A 19,560-nucleotide genomic window follows, 5' to 3' on the forward strand; every position below is an offset into this window, starting at 1 on the left:
CATCCCTGACCCGTGCACCTGGGAGGCAACATACCATTCGGGAGTCTCGTTTTCGACCACAGAACCGCCTATCTACTCCCCTTACAATTGAATCCCCTATGACTATAGCCCTTCCACTCTTTTTCCCGCCATTCTGAACAGCAGAGCCAGCCACGGTGCCATGAACCTGGCTACTGCTGCCTTCCCCTGGTGAGCCATCTCCCTCAACAGTATCCAAAACGGTATACCTGTTGTGGAGGGAGATGACCGCAGGGGACACCTGCGCTGCCTTCCTGCTCTTTCTCTGCCTTTTGGTCACCCATTCCCTTTCTCCCTCAGCAATCCTAATCTGCGGTGTGACCAATTCACTAAACGTGCTATCCACGACCTCCTCAGCATCGCGGATGCTCCAAAGTGAGTCCATCCGCAGCTCCAGAGCCGTCGTGCGGTCTAACAAGAGCTGCAGCTGGACACACTTCCTACACGTGAAGGAGTCAGGGACATCAGCCATGTCCCTGAGCTCCCACATTGAGCAAGAGGAGCATGTCACGGGTCTGAGATCTCCTGCCATTTTTAATCTTAAGCTTAAACTTAATTAAATGAAAAAGGAACGAAAAGTTTTTTACCAATCACACGATAAAAAAAAAGAGAAATAGAAAAAGCCTTACCTTATCTACACACCACCGAGTCCTTTTTTTTGGTTAGAGGAGGAGGGCGGGTGGGAGACACTACAGGTGTAGTGTCTCGGGTTCAGAAACGGCCCAAATATATAGGGTTTTACTTACCCAGCAGCCCCCTGGTCTCCGCCGAAAACAAAAGGAAATTAAATTTACTTTAAACTGACCTTCCCAGCTGCTCACTCGCTCGCACTCTCTGCTCCCGAAAAAGCTGCTGCAATGAAAGGCAAGTTGTTTTAAACGGCCCAAATATATAGGGTTTTACTTACCCAGCAGCCCCCTGGTCTCCGCCGAAAACAAAAGGAAATTACTTTACTTTATTTACGTCATTGAGAGTGAGCAGATTAAATGAGGGGATGAGTTGCAAGTTGAATCCAGGGAGAAGACTCGGAGGACGGAGTTCCGGACCGGTAAGTATAAAAACCTCACCTCGGGGATTCGCGGCCAACATCCAGGGAGAAGAATCTGAGGGTGGAGTTCCGGACCGGTAAGTATAAAAACCTTACTTCGGGGATTCACAGCCTACATCCAGGGAGAAGACTCGGAGGGCGGAATTCCGGACCAGCAAGTATAAAAAACTTACCTCGGGGATTCGCGGCCAACATCCAGGGAGAAGACTCGGAGGGCGGAATTCCGGACCAGCAAGTATAAAAACCTTACCTCGGGGATTCACAGCCTACATCCAGGGAGAAGACTCGGAGGGCGGAATTCCGGACCGGTAAGTATAAAAACCTCACCTTGGGGATTCGCGGCCAACATCCAGGGAGAAGACTCTGAGGGCGGAGTTCCGGACCGGTAAGTTACCTCGGGTGGAAAAAAAACTGAAATAAAAACTAAAAAAAAAACCTGAAAAAGTGACGTCACAGGAAAGCTGTGACCTGGTTGGCTGGTAGGGCATCTGCAAACATTTGAAAATAAAGCATTGATAAAAATTGATTAAAACCCTAATTAACGAATTAATTAATAAGTAGAGGAGTAACTAAACTGGAGGGAGGAGATTACTGTATTTAGCATTTAATATTTATAGTAGAAATCTAGCACCAGGGACCATATAGTTAATTGTAACTTAATTTGGTAAGGATTTAATAAGTGTTTAATTATTTATTTTAAATTAATTTATTAATTAGTGCTAGAAATGTCAGTTAGAGGGGTAAAGTGCTTCACCTGTGAGATGTGGGAGGTCCGTGACCCATCTAGCGTTCCGGATGACTACATCTGCAGGAAGTGTACCCAGTTGCAGCTCATCACAGACTGCGTGGATCGGTTGGAGCAGCAATTGGATGCACTTAGGAGCATGCAGGTGGCGGAAAGCGTCATAGACAGGAGTTTTAGAGAAGTGGTTACACCCAAGGTGCAGGCAGATAGATGGGTGACCGCTGGAAGGGGCAGGTAGTCAGTGCAGGAATCCCCTGTGGCTATCCCCCTCTCTAACAAGTATATCGTTTTGGATACTGTTGGGGGGGGATGGCCTGTCGGGAAAACAACAGCAGCCAGAGCAGTGGCACCATGGCTGGCAATGTTGTTCAGCAGGGAGGGACAAAGTGCAGAAGAGCAATAGTTATAGGGGACTCTATAGTCAGGGGCACAGATAGGCACTTCTGTGGACGTGAAAGAGACTCCAGGATGGTATGTTGCCTCCCTGGTGCCAGGGTCAAGGATGTCTCTGAATGGACAGGGGGCATTCTGAAGGGGGAGGGTGAACAGCCAGAGGTTGTGGTCAACATCGGTAGGAAGAGTGACGAGGTCCTGCAGGGGGAGTTAAGGGAGTTAGGTAGAAACGTAAAAGACAGGACCTCTAGGGTTGTAATCTCTGGATTACTCCCTGTGCCACGTGCCAGTGAGGCTAGAAATAGGAAGATAGTGCAGCTAAACACGTGGCTGAACAGCTGGTGTAGAAGGGAGGGTTTCAGATATCTGGACCATTGGGATCTCTTCAGGGACAGATGGGACCTGTACAAGAAGGATGGGTTGCATCTAAACTGGAGGGGCACAAATATCCTGGCTGCAAGGTTTGCTAGCGTCACTCGGGAGGGTTTAAACTCGTGTGGCAGGGGGGTGGGAACCAGAGCAGTAGGACAGCAGATGAAATAACTGAGGGAGAACGAGTAAATAAGGCCAGTAAGACTAAGAGGAAGAGCAGGCAGGGAGATGTTGCGGAGCACAGCGGGACTGGTGGTCTGAAGTGCATTTGTTTCAATGCGAGAAGTATAACAGGTAAGGCAGATGAACTTAGAGCTTGGATTAGTACTTGGAAATATGATGTTGTTGCTATTACAGAGACTTGGTTGAGGGAAGGGCAGGATTGGCAGCTAAATGTTCCAGGATTTAGAAGCTTCAGGCGTGATAGAGGGGGATGTAAAAGGGGTGGGGGAGTTGCATTACTGGTTAAGGAGAATATCACAGCTGTACTGCGGGAGGACACCTCGGAGGGGTCATGCAGCGAGGCTATATGGGTGGAGCTCAGGAATAGGAAGGGTGCAGTCACGATGTTGGGGGTTTACTACAGGCCTCCCAACAGCCAGCGGGAGGTAGAGGAGCAGATACGTAGACAGATTTTGGAAAGATGTAAAGGTAACAGGGTTGGAGTGGTGGGTGATTTTAACTTCCCCTATATTGACTGGGACTCACTTAGTGCTAGGGGCTTGGATGGGGCAGAATTTGTAAGGAGCATCCAGGAGGGCTTCTTGAAACAATATGTAGATAGTCCAACTAGGGATGGGGCCGTACTGGACCTGGTATTGGGGAATGAGCCGGGTCAGATGGTCGAAGTTTCAAAAGGGGAGCATTTCGGGAACAGTGACCATAATTCCATAAGTTTTAAGGTACTTGTGGATAAGGATAAGAGTAGTCCTCGGGTGAAGGTGCTAAATTGGGGGAAGGCTAATTATAACAATATTAGGCAGGAACTGAAGAATTTAGATTGGGGGCGGCTGTTTGAGGCTAAATCAACATCTGACGTGGGAGTCTTTCAAACGTCAGTTGACTAGAATCCAGGACCGGCATGTTCCTGTGAGGAAGAAGGATAAGTTTGGCAAGTTTCGGGAACCTTGGATAACGAGGGATATTGTGAGCCTCGTCAAAAAGAAAAAGGAAGCATTCGTAAGGGCTAGAAGGCTGGGAACGAACGAAGCCCTTGAGGAATATAAAGAAAGTAGGAAGGGACTTAAGCAGGAGTCAGGAAGGCTAAAAGGGGTCATGAAAAGTCATTGACAAACAGGATTAAGGAGAATCCCAAGGCTTTTTATACGTATATAAAGAGCAAGAGGGTAACTAGGGAAAGGGTTGGCCCATTCAAGGACAGAGGAGGGAATCTATGTGTGGAGCCAGAGGAAATGGGCGAGGTACTAAATGAGTACTTTGCATCAATATTCACCAAAGAGAAGGACTGTTTTTTTTTACAGCACTGTAACAGGCCCTTCGGTCCACCGTGTCTGCGCCGACCATCAACCACCCATTTATACTAATCCTACATTAATCCCATATTCCCTACCACATCCCCACCTTCCCTCAACTCCCCATACTAGGGGCAATTTATAATGGCCAATTTACCTATCAACCTGCAAGTCTTTGGCTGTGGGAGGAAACCGGAGCACCCGGCGAAAACCCACGCGGTCACAGGGAGAACTTGCAAACTCCGCACAGGCAGTACCCAGAACTGAACCCGGGTCGCTGGAGCTGTGAGGCTGTGGTGGTAACCACTGCGCCACTGTGCTGCCTTTGGTGGATGATGAGTCTATGGAAGGGAGTGTAGATAGTCTGGGTCATGTCGTTATCAAAAAGGAGGAGATGTTGGGCGTCTTGCAAAGCATTAAGGTAGATAAGTCCACAGAGCCTGATGGGATCTACGTCAGAATACTGAGGGAGGCAAGGGAAGAAATTGCTGGGGCCTTGACAGAAATCTTTGTATCCTCATTGGCTACAGGTGAGGTCCCAGAGGACTGGAGAATAGCCAATGTTGTTCCTTTGTTTAAGAAGGGTAGCAAGGATAATCTAGGAAATTATAGACCGGTGAGCCTTACGTCAGTGGTAGGGAAATTATTAGAGAGGATTCTTCGGGACATGATTTACTCCCATTTGGAAACAAATGAACTTATTAGCAAGAGGCAGCATGGTTTTGTGAAGGGGAGGTCGTGTCTCACTAATTTGATTGAGTTTTTTGAGGAAGTGACGAAGATGATTGATGAAGGAAGGGCAGTGGATGTTATCTATATGGACTTCAGTAAAGCCTTTGACAAGGTCCCTCATGGCAGACTGGTACAAAAGGTGAAGTCACATGGGATCAGAGGGGAGCTGGCAAGATGGATACAGAACTGGCTCAGTCATAGAAGACAGAGGGTAGCAGTGGAAGGGTGCTTTTCTGAATGGAGGGCTGTGACTAGTGGTGTTCCGCAGAATTCAGTGCTGGGACCTTTGCTGTTTGTAGTATATATAAATGATTTTGAGGAAAATGTAACTGGTCTGATAAGTAAGTTTGCGGACGACACAAAGGTTGGTGGAGTTGCGGATAATGATGAGGATTGTCAGAGGATACAGCAGGATATAGATCGGTTGGAGACTTGGGCGGAGAAATGGCAGATGGAGTTTAATCCGGACAAATGTGAGGTAATGCATTTTGGAAGGTCTATTGCAGGTGGGAAGTGTACAGTAAATGGCAGGACCCTTTGGAGTATTGACAGGCAGAGAGATCTGGGCGTACAGGTCCACAGGTCACTGAAAGTGGCAACGCAGGTGGATAAGGTAGTCAAGAAGGCATACGGCATGCTTGCCTTCATCGGTCGGGGCATAGAGTATAAAAATTGGCAAGTCATGTTGCAGCTGTACAGAACCTTAGTTGGGCCACACTTAGAATATTGCGTGCAATTCTGGTCGCCACACAACCAGAAGTATGTGGAGGCTTTGGAGAGGGTACAGAGGAGGTTTACCAGGATGTTGCCTGGTCTGGAGGGCATTAGCTATGAGGAGAGGTTGGATAAACTCGGATTGTTTTCACTGGAACGACGGAGGTGGAGGGGCGACATGATGGAGGTTTACAAAGTTATAAGCGGCATGGACAGAGTGGATAGTCAGAAGCTTTTTCCTAGGGTGGAAGAGTCAGTTACTAGGGGACATAGGTTTAAGGTGCAAGGGGAAAAGTTTAGAGGGGATGTGCGAGGCAAGTTCTTTACACAGAGGGTGGTGAGTGCCTGGAACTTGCTGCCGGGGGAGGTGGTGGCAGCAGGTACGATAGCGACATTTAAGAGGAATCTTGACAAATACATGAATAGGATGGGAATAGAGGGATATGGACCCCGGAGGTGCAGAAGATTTTAGTTTAGACAGGCATCAAGATTGGCGCAGGCTTGGAGGGCCGAATGGCCTGTTCCTGTGCTGTACTTTTCTTTGTTCTTTGCTTTTGACACCACGGTTACATTCCCAGGTTCTTTTCTGTTCATTCATTATATACTTAATTAATTTTACATACAATGTGCAATACTTGCATTTGTCAGTATTAAATTTAATTTGTCATTTGTCTGTTCTGTTAACTTTTCTAAAACATTTTACAAATTTTTAACAGCTGTAACCCCAATTTTAACTCCGATAGCCTGATGTAAAATGGGCGGGTTGGCAGGGGGTTGGAGTGGGGTGGTGGTGGTGAGCCGTTAAAATAAGAGCATTGATTTACCCCTTGTGATCCCATTGCCTTCCCGCGGGTCCTGATATTAACCTTAAATAGGTCCTTCCTGTCTGCTCTATTTCCCTTAGTGGAGAGATCAATAGCCGGGGGCATAAATATAAAGTAATTTGCAGAAGGATTAGAGGAGAGTTGAGGAGAAATTTTTCACCCAAAGAGTGGTGAGGCCTGGAACTCACTGCCTGAAAGCGCAGTAGAGGCAGAAATGCTCATCGTATTTAAAAGTACTTGGATATGCACTTGAAGTGTAGTAACACACAAGCTAATGGCCCAACAGCTGTAAAATGGAATTCGGCTGACTCGTTCTTTTGCGGCTGGCACAGGCATGATGGGCCAAATGGCCTCCTTCTGTGCCATAAATTTTCTGTTTCTATAAATATGCAAATTAGGTGCCAATGCGCTGTACCCACCTACTGTTAAAATCAGGGTCCCTGACGCTACTGTTCTGCATATTTCAGTATGGTCTTCAGATCCCGTTTGCAATTGATTTTGGTATCCAGCTCATTTATGTCGACAAGAGTCCAAGCACCGACCCTCTACACCTCCAGTTAGTTGGCATTACGCATATTTCTGAATGCTCTTAATCCAAATCCTTCCCTCGTTCCATGTTCTACTCTGTGGAACTTTGTCAAAGCTTTTTGAAGGTCCAAGTAAACTATATCATAGAGGTATTTTTTTAGCGAGTTTCAAGTTACCATGGCTGCATAAATTTCATACATTTTGCTATTTCTATATTATGTTTCTTTAAAAGAACGTTGTATATTTTAAAATGCATAACAATAGTATATCTGAATATAACTTTTTAATTTTGTTTTCAAGCCACTTCAAATAATCTCGGCTACAGTTAAAATGTCCATCAAAGGAAACATCACGGAAAATTACCAAATCATTCTAACAGCAATGGTTGACTCAACTTAAGATGAAGAACTTGGAGGGATTACTGAGAAGACTTCTTATATGCAAGACGCTTTTATGTTGCAGAAAAGGATAAATCTTTTAAATTCATATATTTCAGTTTTAAAAGTTGGCAATCTGACTAATATTTAACTTAGTTTACTAATCTACAACTTCTGCTGATTGCATTCCACTGTGAAAAGAAGCCTCTGTAAGTCAAGTTTTTTAAATCTAAATGTGCTCAGGAGGATACATTCATGTTTGATTGTTTGTCTTTTCTAAATTACTGTAACCTATTCATTCTTACAAAAGACTACAAAAAATATTATTTGTCTTTTTATACTGCGAATGAAGGTGCCAGTTACATGGTGTGACTCTGGGACTTGTATTGTTCTTTGTTGACTGCCTTCTTATCCGGCATCAACCACATATATTCATGTACAAGGTGTCTTGTTAACTGGGGGCTCAGACATGCACTAGTGACCAAGTTATTTGTACATCTATTGGCAAAACTGGTGAAAAGAATCAGAATCATTTTTGTGATTCACCTTAACCATTAAATATATCTAACATTAACAGATCTCCCACGATACTGGTGAGTCTGGGAGGGAAGGAGGCATTCGGGAGCGGGGGGCAAGTACAGGCCAACAGCAGCCTGCAATTTCACATTCGGGTAAGTAAAGCAATTTTTTTCTTGCCTTTTGGGGGTCAGCCTCCAGCAGTTCCTTTACGAGCTGTTCACCTGAGAGAGCTGACCACAGCATGCATAATGCAAACTGTGATCACTCGTAATCCAGTTTCACAAAGGAGCCTGAAATGGGCGTCAGGCCCTCGATTTGCATAATCAGCGAGCCCATCGCCAGTTTTAGGCATGGTCTCTGGATGCCTACAGGGCACCCTAAACTCTACGGCGTGTGACTCACTTCTATTGCGGACTGAGCATGGGCACACCGACTTGGGTCCTGCACACTTTCTGAGTGGTGATCTTTTCAAAGGAAGTAGATCTGATGCGCCATTCATTGCGGTAGATGAAATGATGTGGTTTATGAGAACAAGTTATTGGGTTTTTAAGGATTTGAGAGGAGTGTAGAAGCAATTAGGTGCATTTGGGAAGTAAGTTCCGGGAGTCGATAGGATTGGTAAGGTAAGTATCGAGAGTTTTTGGTGTACTTTCTAATTGAGGCATGGTACTGAAGAGTAGTGATTTGTCGGCGGGTGATGAAGTAATTATGTTCGGAGTATTGAAGCAAATTGAATGGCAATGAGTTGGGCCATGCACAATGGGATCCCAGATTTTGGGTTGGTGTAAGGAGCAAAAACGATAGCTGCATATAGGAATTGAGAAAAAGAAGAGATAATGGACAATAGGCCTTCGGAGGAGAAAAACAATAGGGAAGAGGGATTTACGTCCATTATATCTCGCTCCATGCATTAGCAGCTTTAGCTGGGTAGTTAGTTGTTTTTTGTTTTTAACTGGCACTTGAAGAGGAAATATTTGCAGGGCTATAAGGAGAGAGCAGGGGAATGGGACTAATTGGATAGCTGTTTTAAAGATCTAGCACAGGCACGATGGGCTGAATGGCTTCCTTCTGTACTGTATCATTCTTTGATTCTATCTGTGTTTTATTGGCTATATTTCTCATTATCCTTGATTGCTGCTGTCATTAAGTAGCATCACACAAAGTGGTGATCGCTGAGATCATTTGTACACATTACTCACTACCCCAAGACCCCGGTTTACACCCTTCACATGTGCGTTAACATGTCAAAGGGGACCTGTCTTTGCTATTTTTGCTTCACAAGATAGGCATCACAGAATTGTAACATGATGCAGGATGACCTGCAGACAGCACTTGGAACAGAGATGGCTGTATCCGTAGAAGTGAGGTGTACCACAGCATGAAATTTCAAACTACCTGATCTTTCCAAGCCACCATCGAGGACATCTGCTCATCAGGAAGTCTGCACTGCACACCTGTAGCTAGAAAATTACAAACACTGTTTGCAGGGGTCAACAGCATCATCAGTTTCCCTGTGGAAAGGAGGCAGAGGAGCAGAGCGTTCACTGACTGAAGAAGGTCCTGTGAGCTCATGGTATCATAGGTAGCACCCATGTGAACATCAGGGCTCTTCATCAACTGCATTCAATTTAATTCTCAGGTAGTGTCCAACTGTTTGTGTGTCAGTGGCCATTATCCAAGAAGCAGCAGGATGTGGCAGTTCACATTATTTGTAGGAATAAAAATTCTGATAGTGTCTTTTTAGGAAATCAGTTCTAATCTGTACATGGGAGCTTTTCAGTGGGTTTAACAGTCTAACAGCGGAGGAGCACCTCAAGGTGAAACCCGAATGTTTACAATTCCTCAGTCTCCACCTGCAGGAAAAATGTGCCTTGCAGTTTTGGCAGGGTAAAAGAGTGTATAAAAAGGGCAATGATTATGTACAGTGCTTTGTGGTACCACCCAGAAGGTGCAGGAAGTGCTAACTTAGGCTTGTGCCAGGCTTGGAAGGCTTCACAAAAATGTGTGCAAATATGAGGAGCACACTTACCTCCTGATACCAGCAAACTTCTTCCGCATTTGCAGCCAGTTACGAGGCGTTCACTTGGTTGGCACCTGTGCTTTTACAGCAGCATAGCCTTCAGTCCCAAATAAGACAGCCTCCTTTAGTACTCTGCCTGCAAAAGGATTTACCAACTATTCAGCATTATAAGGGCAGCAGTAGACTCTGGAATGTCACTGTGAATGAGCAGTCTGTTTTCCTGTACCCCCACAGCATATCTTTTAATGGAGAGCTGCAGCCTTTTAAGAGCACTTGCTCAACTTATTTTATGCTCACCAGCCAAGTGTGCTACAAGTCAACTTTTCATGTGCCAGTACCATTTAGAATTAGGGGGAGAACCCTGATTTCCAAATTCAGCCTGCACCATTAACCAGCTAAATGCTAATTCTGGCATTTTTAAAAAATAGGGCTTAAATATTTATATTCCAGAAACTTGCAGCGAACTCATGAGAGACTTCCTTTCCAAAGTATTTCACTGGAGATGTGCAACCATTCCTTACTCCACTTCCCCACCCCAACATTGATGTGCAAATACCATAAAACATTAACTTTCAAATGTGTTATTGGGTTTTTTTTCAGGAACAGTTTTCTTGGTTTAGTGTCCATCAAATGCTGAATTCAAGGGCACGAAGCAGATGATAAAAGGAGGGTCTTCACCCCCACCTTTATCTTGACCAGGGATTTAAAAGGTTCCCCAAAGAAAGTGTGAGCTTTGACTGAGTGTCAGCAGGGTATTGTACCACAAGGAGGCACCATAGGCAAGCCTTTACCTGTCCTCTGCTGATTCCACACACATCAAGCCCAGTTTTAACTGTCTAAGTGAATGGGATTTGAGTGAGTTAAAGTCAGGCCCATCCTTTCAGCAGCAGGAACCCTTTCACAGGTACTGAGACTAAGTGGAGCACTCCTGCTACCACTCTCAGCTAAGATCACCTCCAGTACATAACAGGACCTGGACCTGCTGGTCAGTCACCAATACATAGGGTAGAGTTTCCTATTAATTGAGCTTGGGAAACGCTGAGTAGCCAGGCACAGCAAAGAGTAAAAAGGAGTAGAGGCCTGTTACATCAGGTCCTCCCCACTGTGCTGCACATTGGGATTTCCTAGCATTTCTCAGTTGTACTGAGCCCTGGCCTGGAGTAAATACAAGCTTAGTGTAACCATTCATGTGAGAGAGGAGAGGTCACTTTCAAGATTTTCCAGTCGCTGCCGATGATGCCAGGCACTGGAATTTGCAGCGGAGCATCTGTGCGGCTTTTGGGGGTTGCCAGAAGATAAATAAGGGCAGGTAAATCTACCTACGCCCCACCCCACCCCAGAATGACCCTCAAGCCTCATGGCCTTCAATCGAGCAGCAGGCAGAAGGCCTGATACTATCAGCAAGGAGTGCAGCTATGTGCCTGATTTCTGCCTATCTTTCTGGTGCCAGGCCCAGTCAGGGGCAATCTGCACCTGGAGCGCACTCAGGACAGGTAAGTAGCCTGGAACAGGAAATTCTTGAGCATCTCCAGTCCACTGCACCTGTTAGGCATTCAACAGGCATCCAAAGAGAAAAATAAGCCCATAATCCCCTCAGTCTCAGCTTTGTGATCTGTTGATGTCTAGTTCGAGCAATTCATTTCTACTCAACATATCCCTGGCAGGTGGCTGATCCCAGCATTCAGTTTTAAATATCTTTAAAAATCCATATGTCATTAAACAAAGGCACCACCTGCCTGTTCAGATGGATGGTAAAGATCCCATTGCACCATTTGAAGAAGAATAGGGAGTTCTCCTGGGGTCCTGGCCAACATTTCTCCCTTAACCAATATCACCAAAGAAAAAGAATTAACCAGTATTTCACCTCATTTGCTGTTTGTGAGGTCTTGTTACGTGAAGGTTGTTACTGCCTACTTAACAACAATGACTGTATTTCAAACGATGCACTTTAGGATGTCCAGAGAATGTGATAAGGTGCCACATAAACATACGTTTTTTGTTTCACTTGCTGATACTTGGTGAGTTACACTGGTAACTGGAGTAACCTGGTCAGGGGGATGGTAGAGAGTCGTTTGGTCAGGTTCCCATCACTCATCCTTTAAAGTGTGAAGAAGGCCCTACTGAGTAGCTAATGTATCTCGAGTCATGCCATAATAATTTATTGCCTTAATGTATTCAATTGAAAAGATTTGATTTCCTCAACAAGATAAATTATTAAATTCAATTGTACTTTGTACTCTAGTTATATATTTCATTGCTGTTTGTGGAGCTTGCTGTGTCCAAATTGCCGCTTGCTGTGTCCAAATTGCCGCTTGTCCTGCATTACAACATTTGGTTTAATTGGCTGTACAGCACTTTGGGAAGTTCTGAGGTTGTGAAAGGTGCTATGTGAATGCAAGTTCTTTCCTTTACTTATTATTGCAGGCTGTGAGTAAAGTGCCACAGGATATTTTTTAAATTGTTAAACATTAAGATAAAGTTAGATTAAATTTTTTTAAATATTTGTTCATGGGATGTGGGTGTTGCTGGCTATGCCTACATTTATTGCCCATCCCTAATTGCCTTTGAGAAGGTGGTGGTGAGCCGCCTTCTTGAACTGCTGCAGTCCTTGGGGTGTAGGTACTGTTAGGAAGGGAGTTCCAGGATTTTGACTCAGCAACGGTGAAGGAATGGCGATATAGTTCCAAGTCAGGATGGTGTATGGCTTGGAGGGGAACTTGCAAGTGGTGGTGTTCCCATGCATCTGCTACCCTTGTCCTTCAGGTGGTAGAAATTACAGGTTTGGAAGGTGCTCTCAAAGGAGCCTTGGTGAGTTGCTGCTGTGCATCTTGTAGGTGGTACACACTCCTGCCACTGTGTGTCAGTGGTGAAGGGAGTGAATGTTGAAGGTGGTAGATGGGGGTCCCAATCATGCAGGCTGCTTTGTCCTGGATGGTGTCGAGCTTCTTGAGTGTTGTTGGAGTTGCACCCATCCAGACAAGTGCAGAGTATTCCATCACACTCCTGACTTTTGCCTTGTGGATGGTGGACACACATTGGGGAGATAGGAGGTGAGTTACTGCAGAATTCCTAGCCTCTGACCTGCTCTTGTAGCCACAGCATTTATGTGGCTGGTCCAGTTTAGTTTCTGGTCGATGGCCCCAGAATGTTGATAGTGGGGGATTCAGAGATGGTAATGTCATTGAACATCAAGCTGGTTAGCTTCTCTCTTTGAGATGGTCATTGCCTGGCACTTGTAAGGCACCAATGTTACTTGCCACTTATCAGCCCAAGCCTGGATATTGTCCAGGTCTTGCTGCATTTCTACACAGACTGCTTCAGTGTCTGAGGAATCGCAAATGGTGCTGAACATGGTGCAATCATCAGCAAACATCCCCACTTCTGACCTTATGATGGAGGGAAGGTCATTGATAAAGCAGCTGAAAATGGTTGGGCCGAGGACACTACCCTGAGGAACTCCTGCAGCGATGCCCTGGGACTGAGCTGATTGTCCTCCAACAGCTACAACCATTGGTGGCTGGTTTTACTTTGATCGCATATCATGGGTTAGATGATTTAAAGACTTTGTGACCGCTAGATGAGAGCTGTTGCAATAGCAACTCCACAAGCAATGGTGTAAATTTCCGCTCATTACGGTTCTGCGTTCTTTTTTGATTTTTGTTTTTCATTGTTTTAACTTGCGTTCCCTCAGGAAACATTTTCCTTAGATAAGCGACACAATTCAGATTCCAGTCAGAGTTCATGAAGTATAGTCCAACTAATTTCACAGCTGACTCAAGTTGGAATTTTACATGGTTATAATGTAACCTAACTGGAGTTTCCATTTTTGAAACTAGGCAGCACGTTAGCCAACGAGCATGGGAGTGCTGCATTCTGTATAAAGCAAATCAAGGTTTAACACACATACTTTTTAATCTTTTAAAACCTTCCAGCTGTCCTTGGAGTTGCACATTCTTATCTTCAGAATCCAAGCAGTAAAGAGGAAAATAAAAAAGGGGTAAATTGCACGCGGTCTTTAAACCTTGTATTAATCTTACTCGATGTGCAGCTGTTTTAAGATGACACCTCATTTTGTTTCAATAGAATAATCGACATATTGTAACTGAATGTTGATTTGAAATAAGACCCCAATTAAGTGAGGAATAATACTTGATTTGAAAGTTACGTTTTAATTGATTTGCAACTGTTTATAATATAATACAATAATGCAAGTACCACTGAGGGTAAAGCCATCCAAAAGCAACTGTAGCTAATCTGTGAAAAACTGTATCTATAAAAAAATTGAAACGGCATTTGCTCATGAATATTTGTATGTTACACAGTTTGAGTTATTTTGTGGTTAAGTGCCAATGAAAAGTGACAGAAAGCTGTGATGGGGAGAGTTAAATGTGGCTGACACTGTAACAGTAAAGATTCCATACAACACAGAACATAAACCACACTCCTATGCGGGTTATTATGACCAGGGAACCTAAAAGTCTGTCTTATGCATTTATGTAAAGAATGTTTGCTACCTGACAACATGGCAATTTGGCTCAGTGTGCCAGTCTTGGCTTAATTGGGAGAACACTCACCTTTTAAGCCCTGCTTTAGATCCTGAGCATATGATCTAGGCTAACACTCAATTGCAGAACTGTTACAGGTGCTCTCCTTTAGATGAGATATTAACCTGAGTCTAGTCCTACCTGTTCAGTAAATTGAGTGAATTTTACAGATCCCTGTCACTTTTTGAAGGCACTTTTGGACATTTCTGAGAAACGTGATAAGCCGCTGTATGTACCTAAGTAATAGAACATAGAACAGTACAGCACAGTACAGGCCCTTCGGCCCACGATGTTGTGCCGAACCTTTAACCTACTCTAAGATCAAACTAACTACCTACCCTTCATTCTACTATCATCCATGAACCTATCCAAGAGTCGCTTAAATGCCCCTAATGTATCTGCTTCTACTACCACCGCTGGCAGCGCATTCCACACACCCACCACTCTGTGTAAAGAACCTACCTCTGACATCTCCCCGAAACCTTCCTCCAATCACCTTAAAATTATGCCCCCTGGAGATAGCCCTTTCCACCCTGGGAAAAAGACTCTGACTATCCACTCTATCTATGCCTCTCATCATCTTGTACCCTTCTATCAAGTCACCTCTCATCCTTCTTCGCTCCAATGAGAAAAGCCCTAGCTCCCTCAATCTTTCTTCGTAGGACATGCCCTCCAGTCCAGGCAGCATCCTGGTAAATCTCCTCTGCACCCTCTCTAAAGCTTCCACATCCTTCCTATAATGAGGCGACCAGAACTGAACACAATATTCCAAGTGTGGTCGAACCAGGGCCTTATAGAGCTGCAGCATAACCTCGCGGCTCTTAAACTCAATCCCCCTGTTAATGAAAGCCAACACACCATACGCCTTCTTAACAACCCGATCAACTTGGGTGGCAACTTTGAGCGATCTATGGACATGGACCCCAAGATCCCTCTGTTCCTCCACACTACCAAGAATCCTGTCTTTAAGCCTGTATTCTGCATTAAAATTCGACCTTCCAAAATGAATCACTTCACACTTTTCCAGGTTGAACTCCATCTGCCACTTCTCAGCCCAGCTCTGCATCCTGTCAATGTCCCGTTGCAACCTACAACAGCCTTCCACACTATCCACAACTCCAGCAACCTTCGTGTCATCGGCAAACTTGCTAACCCAGCCTTCCTCATCCAAGTTATTTATAAAAATCACAAAGAGCAGCGGTCCCAGAACAGATCCTTGTGGAACACCACTGGTCACCGAGCTCCATGCTGAATACTTTCCATCTACTACCACCCTCTGACTTCTATGGGCCAGTCAATTTTGTATCCAGACAGCCAACTTTCCCTGAATCCCATGCCTCCTTACTTTCTGAATGAGCCTACCATGGGGAACCTTATCAAACGCCTTGCTAAAATCCATATACACCACATCCACTGCTCTTCCTTCATCAATGTGTTTTGTCACATCTTCAAAGAATTCAATAAGGCTTGTGAGGCATGACCTGCCCCTCACAAAGCCATGCTGACTGTCTCTAATCAAACCATGCTTTTCCAAATGATCATAAATCCTGTCTCTCAGAATCCTCTCCAATAATTTTCCCACTACCGACGTAAGACTGACTGGTCTATAATTCCCAGGGTTATCCCTATTCCCTTTCTTGAACAAGGGAACAACATTTGCCACCCTCCAATCATCCGGTACTACTCCAGTGGACAGTGAAGACGCAAAGATCATCGCCAAAGGCGCAGCAATCTCTTCCCTCGCTTCCCGTAATATCCTTGGGTATATCCCGTCTGGCCCCGGGGACTTATCTGTCCTCATATCATTCAAAATTTCCAGCACATCCTCCCTCTTTACCTCAACCTGTTCGAGCATATCAGCCTGTTCCACGCTGTCCTCACAAACGACCAGGGCCCTCTCACTAGTGAATACTGAAGCAAAGTATTCAGTTAGGACCTCCCCTACCTCCTCCGACTCCAGGCACAAGTTTCCTCCACTATCCCTGATCGGCCCTACCCTCACTCTGGCCATCCTCTTGTTCCTCACATCAGTGTAGAATGCCTTGGGATTTTCCTTAATCCTACCCGCCAAGACTTTTTCATGTCCCCTTCTAGCTCTCCCAAGTCCATTCTTCAGTTCCTTCCTGGCTACCTTGTAACCCTCTAGAGCCCTGTCTGATCCTTGCTTCCTCAACCTTAAGTAAGCTTCCTTCTTCCTCTTGACTAACTGTTCCACATCTCTTGTCATCCAAGGTTCCTTCACCCTACCATCCCTTCCCTGCCTCATCGGGACAAACCTATCCAGCAGTCGCAGCAAGTGCTCCCTAAACAACCTCCACAGTCTTTGAATGTAGTGGGATAGAATTCTCTCTGGATGTTAAGTGGAATATCCTTTCTCGTGCATAAAGCTTCTTTTACTAAACTGTGAAGGCTCCTGATGACAGCTCAGCAAATAATTTTTCTTTAAACACACAGCGCATATAATATACAATAAGTTGGAGGCGGAGGCTTAGTGATAATGTTGCTGGATTAGTAATCCAAAGGCCCAGGCTAATGCTCTGGGGGCATGGGTTCGAATCCCACCACGGCAGATGGCAAAATTTTAATTCAATCAATAAATCTGGAATTAAAAGCTGTTCTAATGGTGATTATGAAACCATTGTCGATTGTTGTAAAACTCCATCTGGTTCACTAATGTCCTTTAGCGAAGGAAATCTTCCCTCCTTACCTGGTCTGGCCTACATGTGACTCCAGACCCACAGCAATGTGGTTGGAGTAGACCATATGGCCCATTGAGCCATCATTCAAAATGATCATGGCTGATCTTAGGATTCAACTCCACTTTCCCACCCGCTCGCCATATCCCTTGATTCCCTGAGAGACCAAAAATCTGTCTATCCCAACCTTAAATGTGTTCAATGATGAAGCATCCACAATCCTCTGGGGTAGAGAATTCCAAAGATTCACAATCCTTTGAGTGAAGTAATTTCTCCTCATCTCAGTCCTAAATGATCGGCCCCTTATCCTGAGACTGTGTTCCTGTGTTTTAGATTCCCCGACCAGCGGAAATAATCTCTCAGTGTCTACCCTATCCAGCCCTTTAGAATCTTATATGTTTCAATGAGATTACTTCTCATTCTTCTAAACTCCAGAGAATACAGGATCAAATAGCTTAGTCTGTTAGTCTGTCATCATAGGACACCCCCACCCCACCCCCCCCGCACCGCACCAGGGACCGAACTAGCGAACATTCGCTGCACTGCCTCCAATGCAAGTATATCCTTTCTTAAATGTGGGGACCAAAACTGCACAAAGTATTCCATATGCGGTTGCACCAAAACCCTGTACAGCTGTAGCAATACTTCCTTATTCCTGTACTCCAATCCCCTTGCAATAAAAGCCAACATACCATTTGCCTTCCTAACTCTTAAATGCCCTCTGAAATGGCCTAGCAAGCCACTTAGTTGTATCAAACTGCTATGAAATCTAAGGAATGAAACCGGATGGACCACCTGGCATTGACCTAGGCACTGAAGACAACAATGGCAAACCCAGCCTTGTCGACCCTGCAAAGTCCGCCTGACTAACATTTGGGGTCTTGAAGCAAAATTGGGTGATCTGTCCCACAGACTAGTCAAGCAACAGCCTGACAAAGTCATACTCACAAAATCATACCTTACAACATCCCATGCACCGCCATCACCAACCCTGGAGATGTCCTGTCCCACCAGCAGGATAGACTCACCAGAGGTGGCGGCACAGTGGTATACAGTCGGGGGGGGGTGGGGGGAAGTTTTTAAAAATTCATTCATGGGATGTGGGCGTCGCTGGCTAGGCCAGCATTTATTGCCCATCACTAATTGCCCTTGAGAAGGTGGTGGTGAGCTGCCTTCTTGAACCATTGCAGTCCATGTGAGGTAGGTATACCCACAGTGCTGTTAGGAAAGGAGTTCCAGGATTTTGACCCAGCGACAGTGAAGGAACTGGCGATATAGTTCCACGTCAGGATGGTGTGTAACTTGGAGGGGAACTTGCAGGTGGTGGTGTTCCCATGCATTTGTTGCCCTTGTCCTTCTAGGTGCTAGAGGTCATGGGGTTGGAAGATGCTGTCTAAGGAGCTTTGGTGCGTTGCTGCAGTACATCTTGTAGATGGTACACACTGCTGCCACTGTGCGTCAGTGGTGAAGGGAGTGAATGCTGAAGGTTGTGGATGGGGTTCCAATCAAGCGGGCTGCTTTGTCCTGGATGGTGTCGAGCTTCTTGAGTGTTGTTGGAGCTGCACCCATCCAGGCAAGTGGAGAGTATTCCATCACACTCCTGACTTGTGACCTGCAGATGGTGGACAGGCTTTGGGGAGACAGCAGGTGAGTTCCTCGCTGCAGTATTCCTAGCATCTGACCTGCTGTTGTAGCCACAGTATTTATGTGGCTGGTCCAGTTCAGTTTCTCAACAATGGTAACTCCCAGGATGTTGATAGTGGGGGATTCAACGATTGTAATGTCATTGAACATCAAGGGAAGATGGTTAGATTCTCTCTTGTTTGAGATGGTCATTGTCTAGCACTTGTGTGGCAAGTATGTTACTTGCCACTTATCAGCCCAACCCTGGTGTTGTCCAGGTCTTGCTGCGTATGGATATGGGCTGCTTCAGTATCTGAGGAGTTGCGAATGGTGCTGAACATTGTGCAATCATAAGAAGAATAAGTTTTGGATGAACTGAAGTTTACAGAGGGTAAAGAATAGAGTCAGCCAAGAGAGCATTGAAATAACAAGGTGGCGGTGCTAAAGGCCTGGTTGAACAACTCAGTGGCAGATGGGCTGTCAGGAATGAAAGTGAACAGTGTTCAGAGGTGGAAAGGGGTGATCTTTGTGATGGAAAGGATATGGGATTGGAAACGGAGCTTAGAGTTGAATAGGATACCAAAGTTGTCAACAGTCCTTTTCCGCATGAGACAGTGACGTGGATGGGGCCGATGGAGTTGTTGGCAAGAATAAAGGGTTATGGGTAGGTGCTGAAGAAAGCGTCTTCTGCCTTCCCAAAGTTTAGCTGGAGGTAATTTCACTGGATGTTGCACAAGCACACAGGTAGTGGAGAGTCAAGAGTGATGACGGTGCCTAAAATGAAGGAACCATTTACAATGTCAGCTGTCATGGGGACCAGGAAGGGAAGTTGGCGAGTCAACTGTTTGCTGCACAATTACTGGTGGCAGCGAAAGTAAGCATTGTGTTCAACTTCTATAACACTAACAGGAGTCAGTGGTCTGCCTCCACTGCTA

The 19,560-nt window shown here is 45.3% G+C and overlaps 1 protein-coding gene across 6 annotated transcripts in view; it reads left to right on the plus strand.

Moving 5' to 3' along the window:
- The window catches only part of cfap74 (cilia and flagella associated protein 74), a 248,984-nt gene that overhangs the window by 206,215 nt on the left and 23,209 nt on the right, over positions 1-19,560 (plus strand). For 3 of the 6 annotated variants that reach the window (XR_010969606.1, XR_010969610.1, XR_010969609.1), the window contains 2 exons: positions 7,147-7,432; positions 7,801-7,983. Coding sequence is in view for 1 of the 6 variants with exons in the window: in XM_068016858.1 (XP_067872959.1) it covers positions 7,147-7,245 (99 nt within the window). In the remaining 5 variants the exon portion in view is untranslated. Of the gene's footprint in view, positions 1-7,146; positions 7,771-7,800; positions 7,984-19,560 lie in introns of those variants that run through there. The other 3 variants (XR_010969608.1, XR_010969607.1, XM_068016858.1) reach the window with 2 other exon arrangements.

The sequence above is a fragment of the Heterodontus francisci genome, chromosome 37 (assembly GCF_036365525.1).
Source record: "Heterodontus francisci isolate sHetFra1 chromosome 37, sHetFra1.hap1, whole genome shotgun sequence".
Classification (NCBI taxonomy): Eukaryota; Metazoa; Chordata; class Chondrichthyes; order Heterodontiformes; family Heterodontidae; genus Heterodontus; species Heterodontus francisci.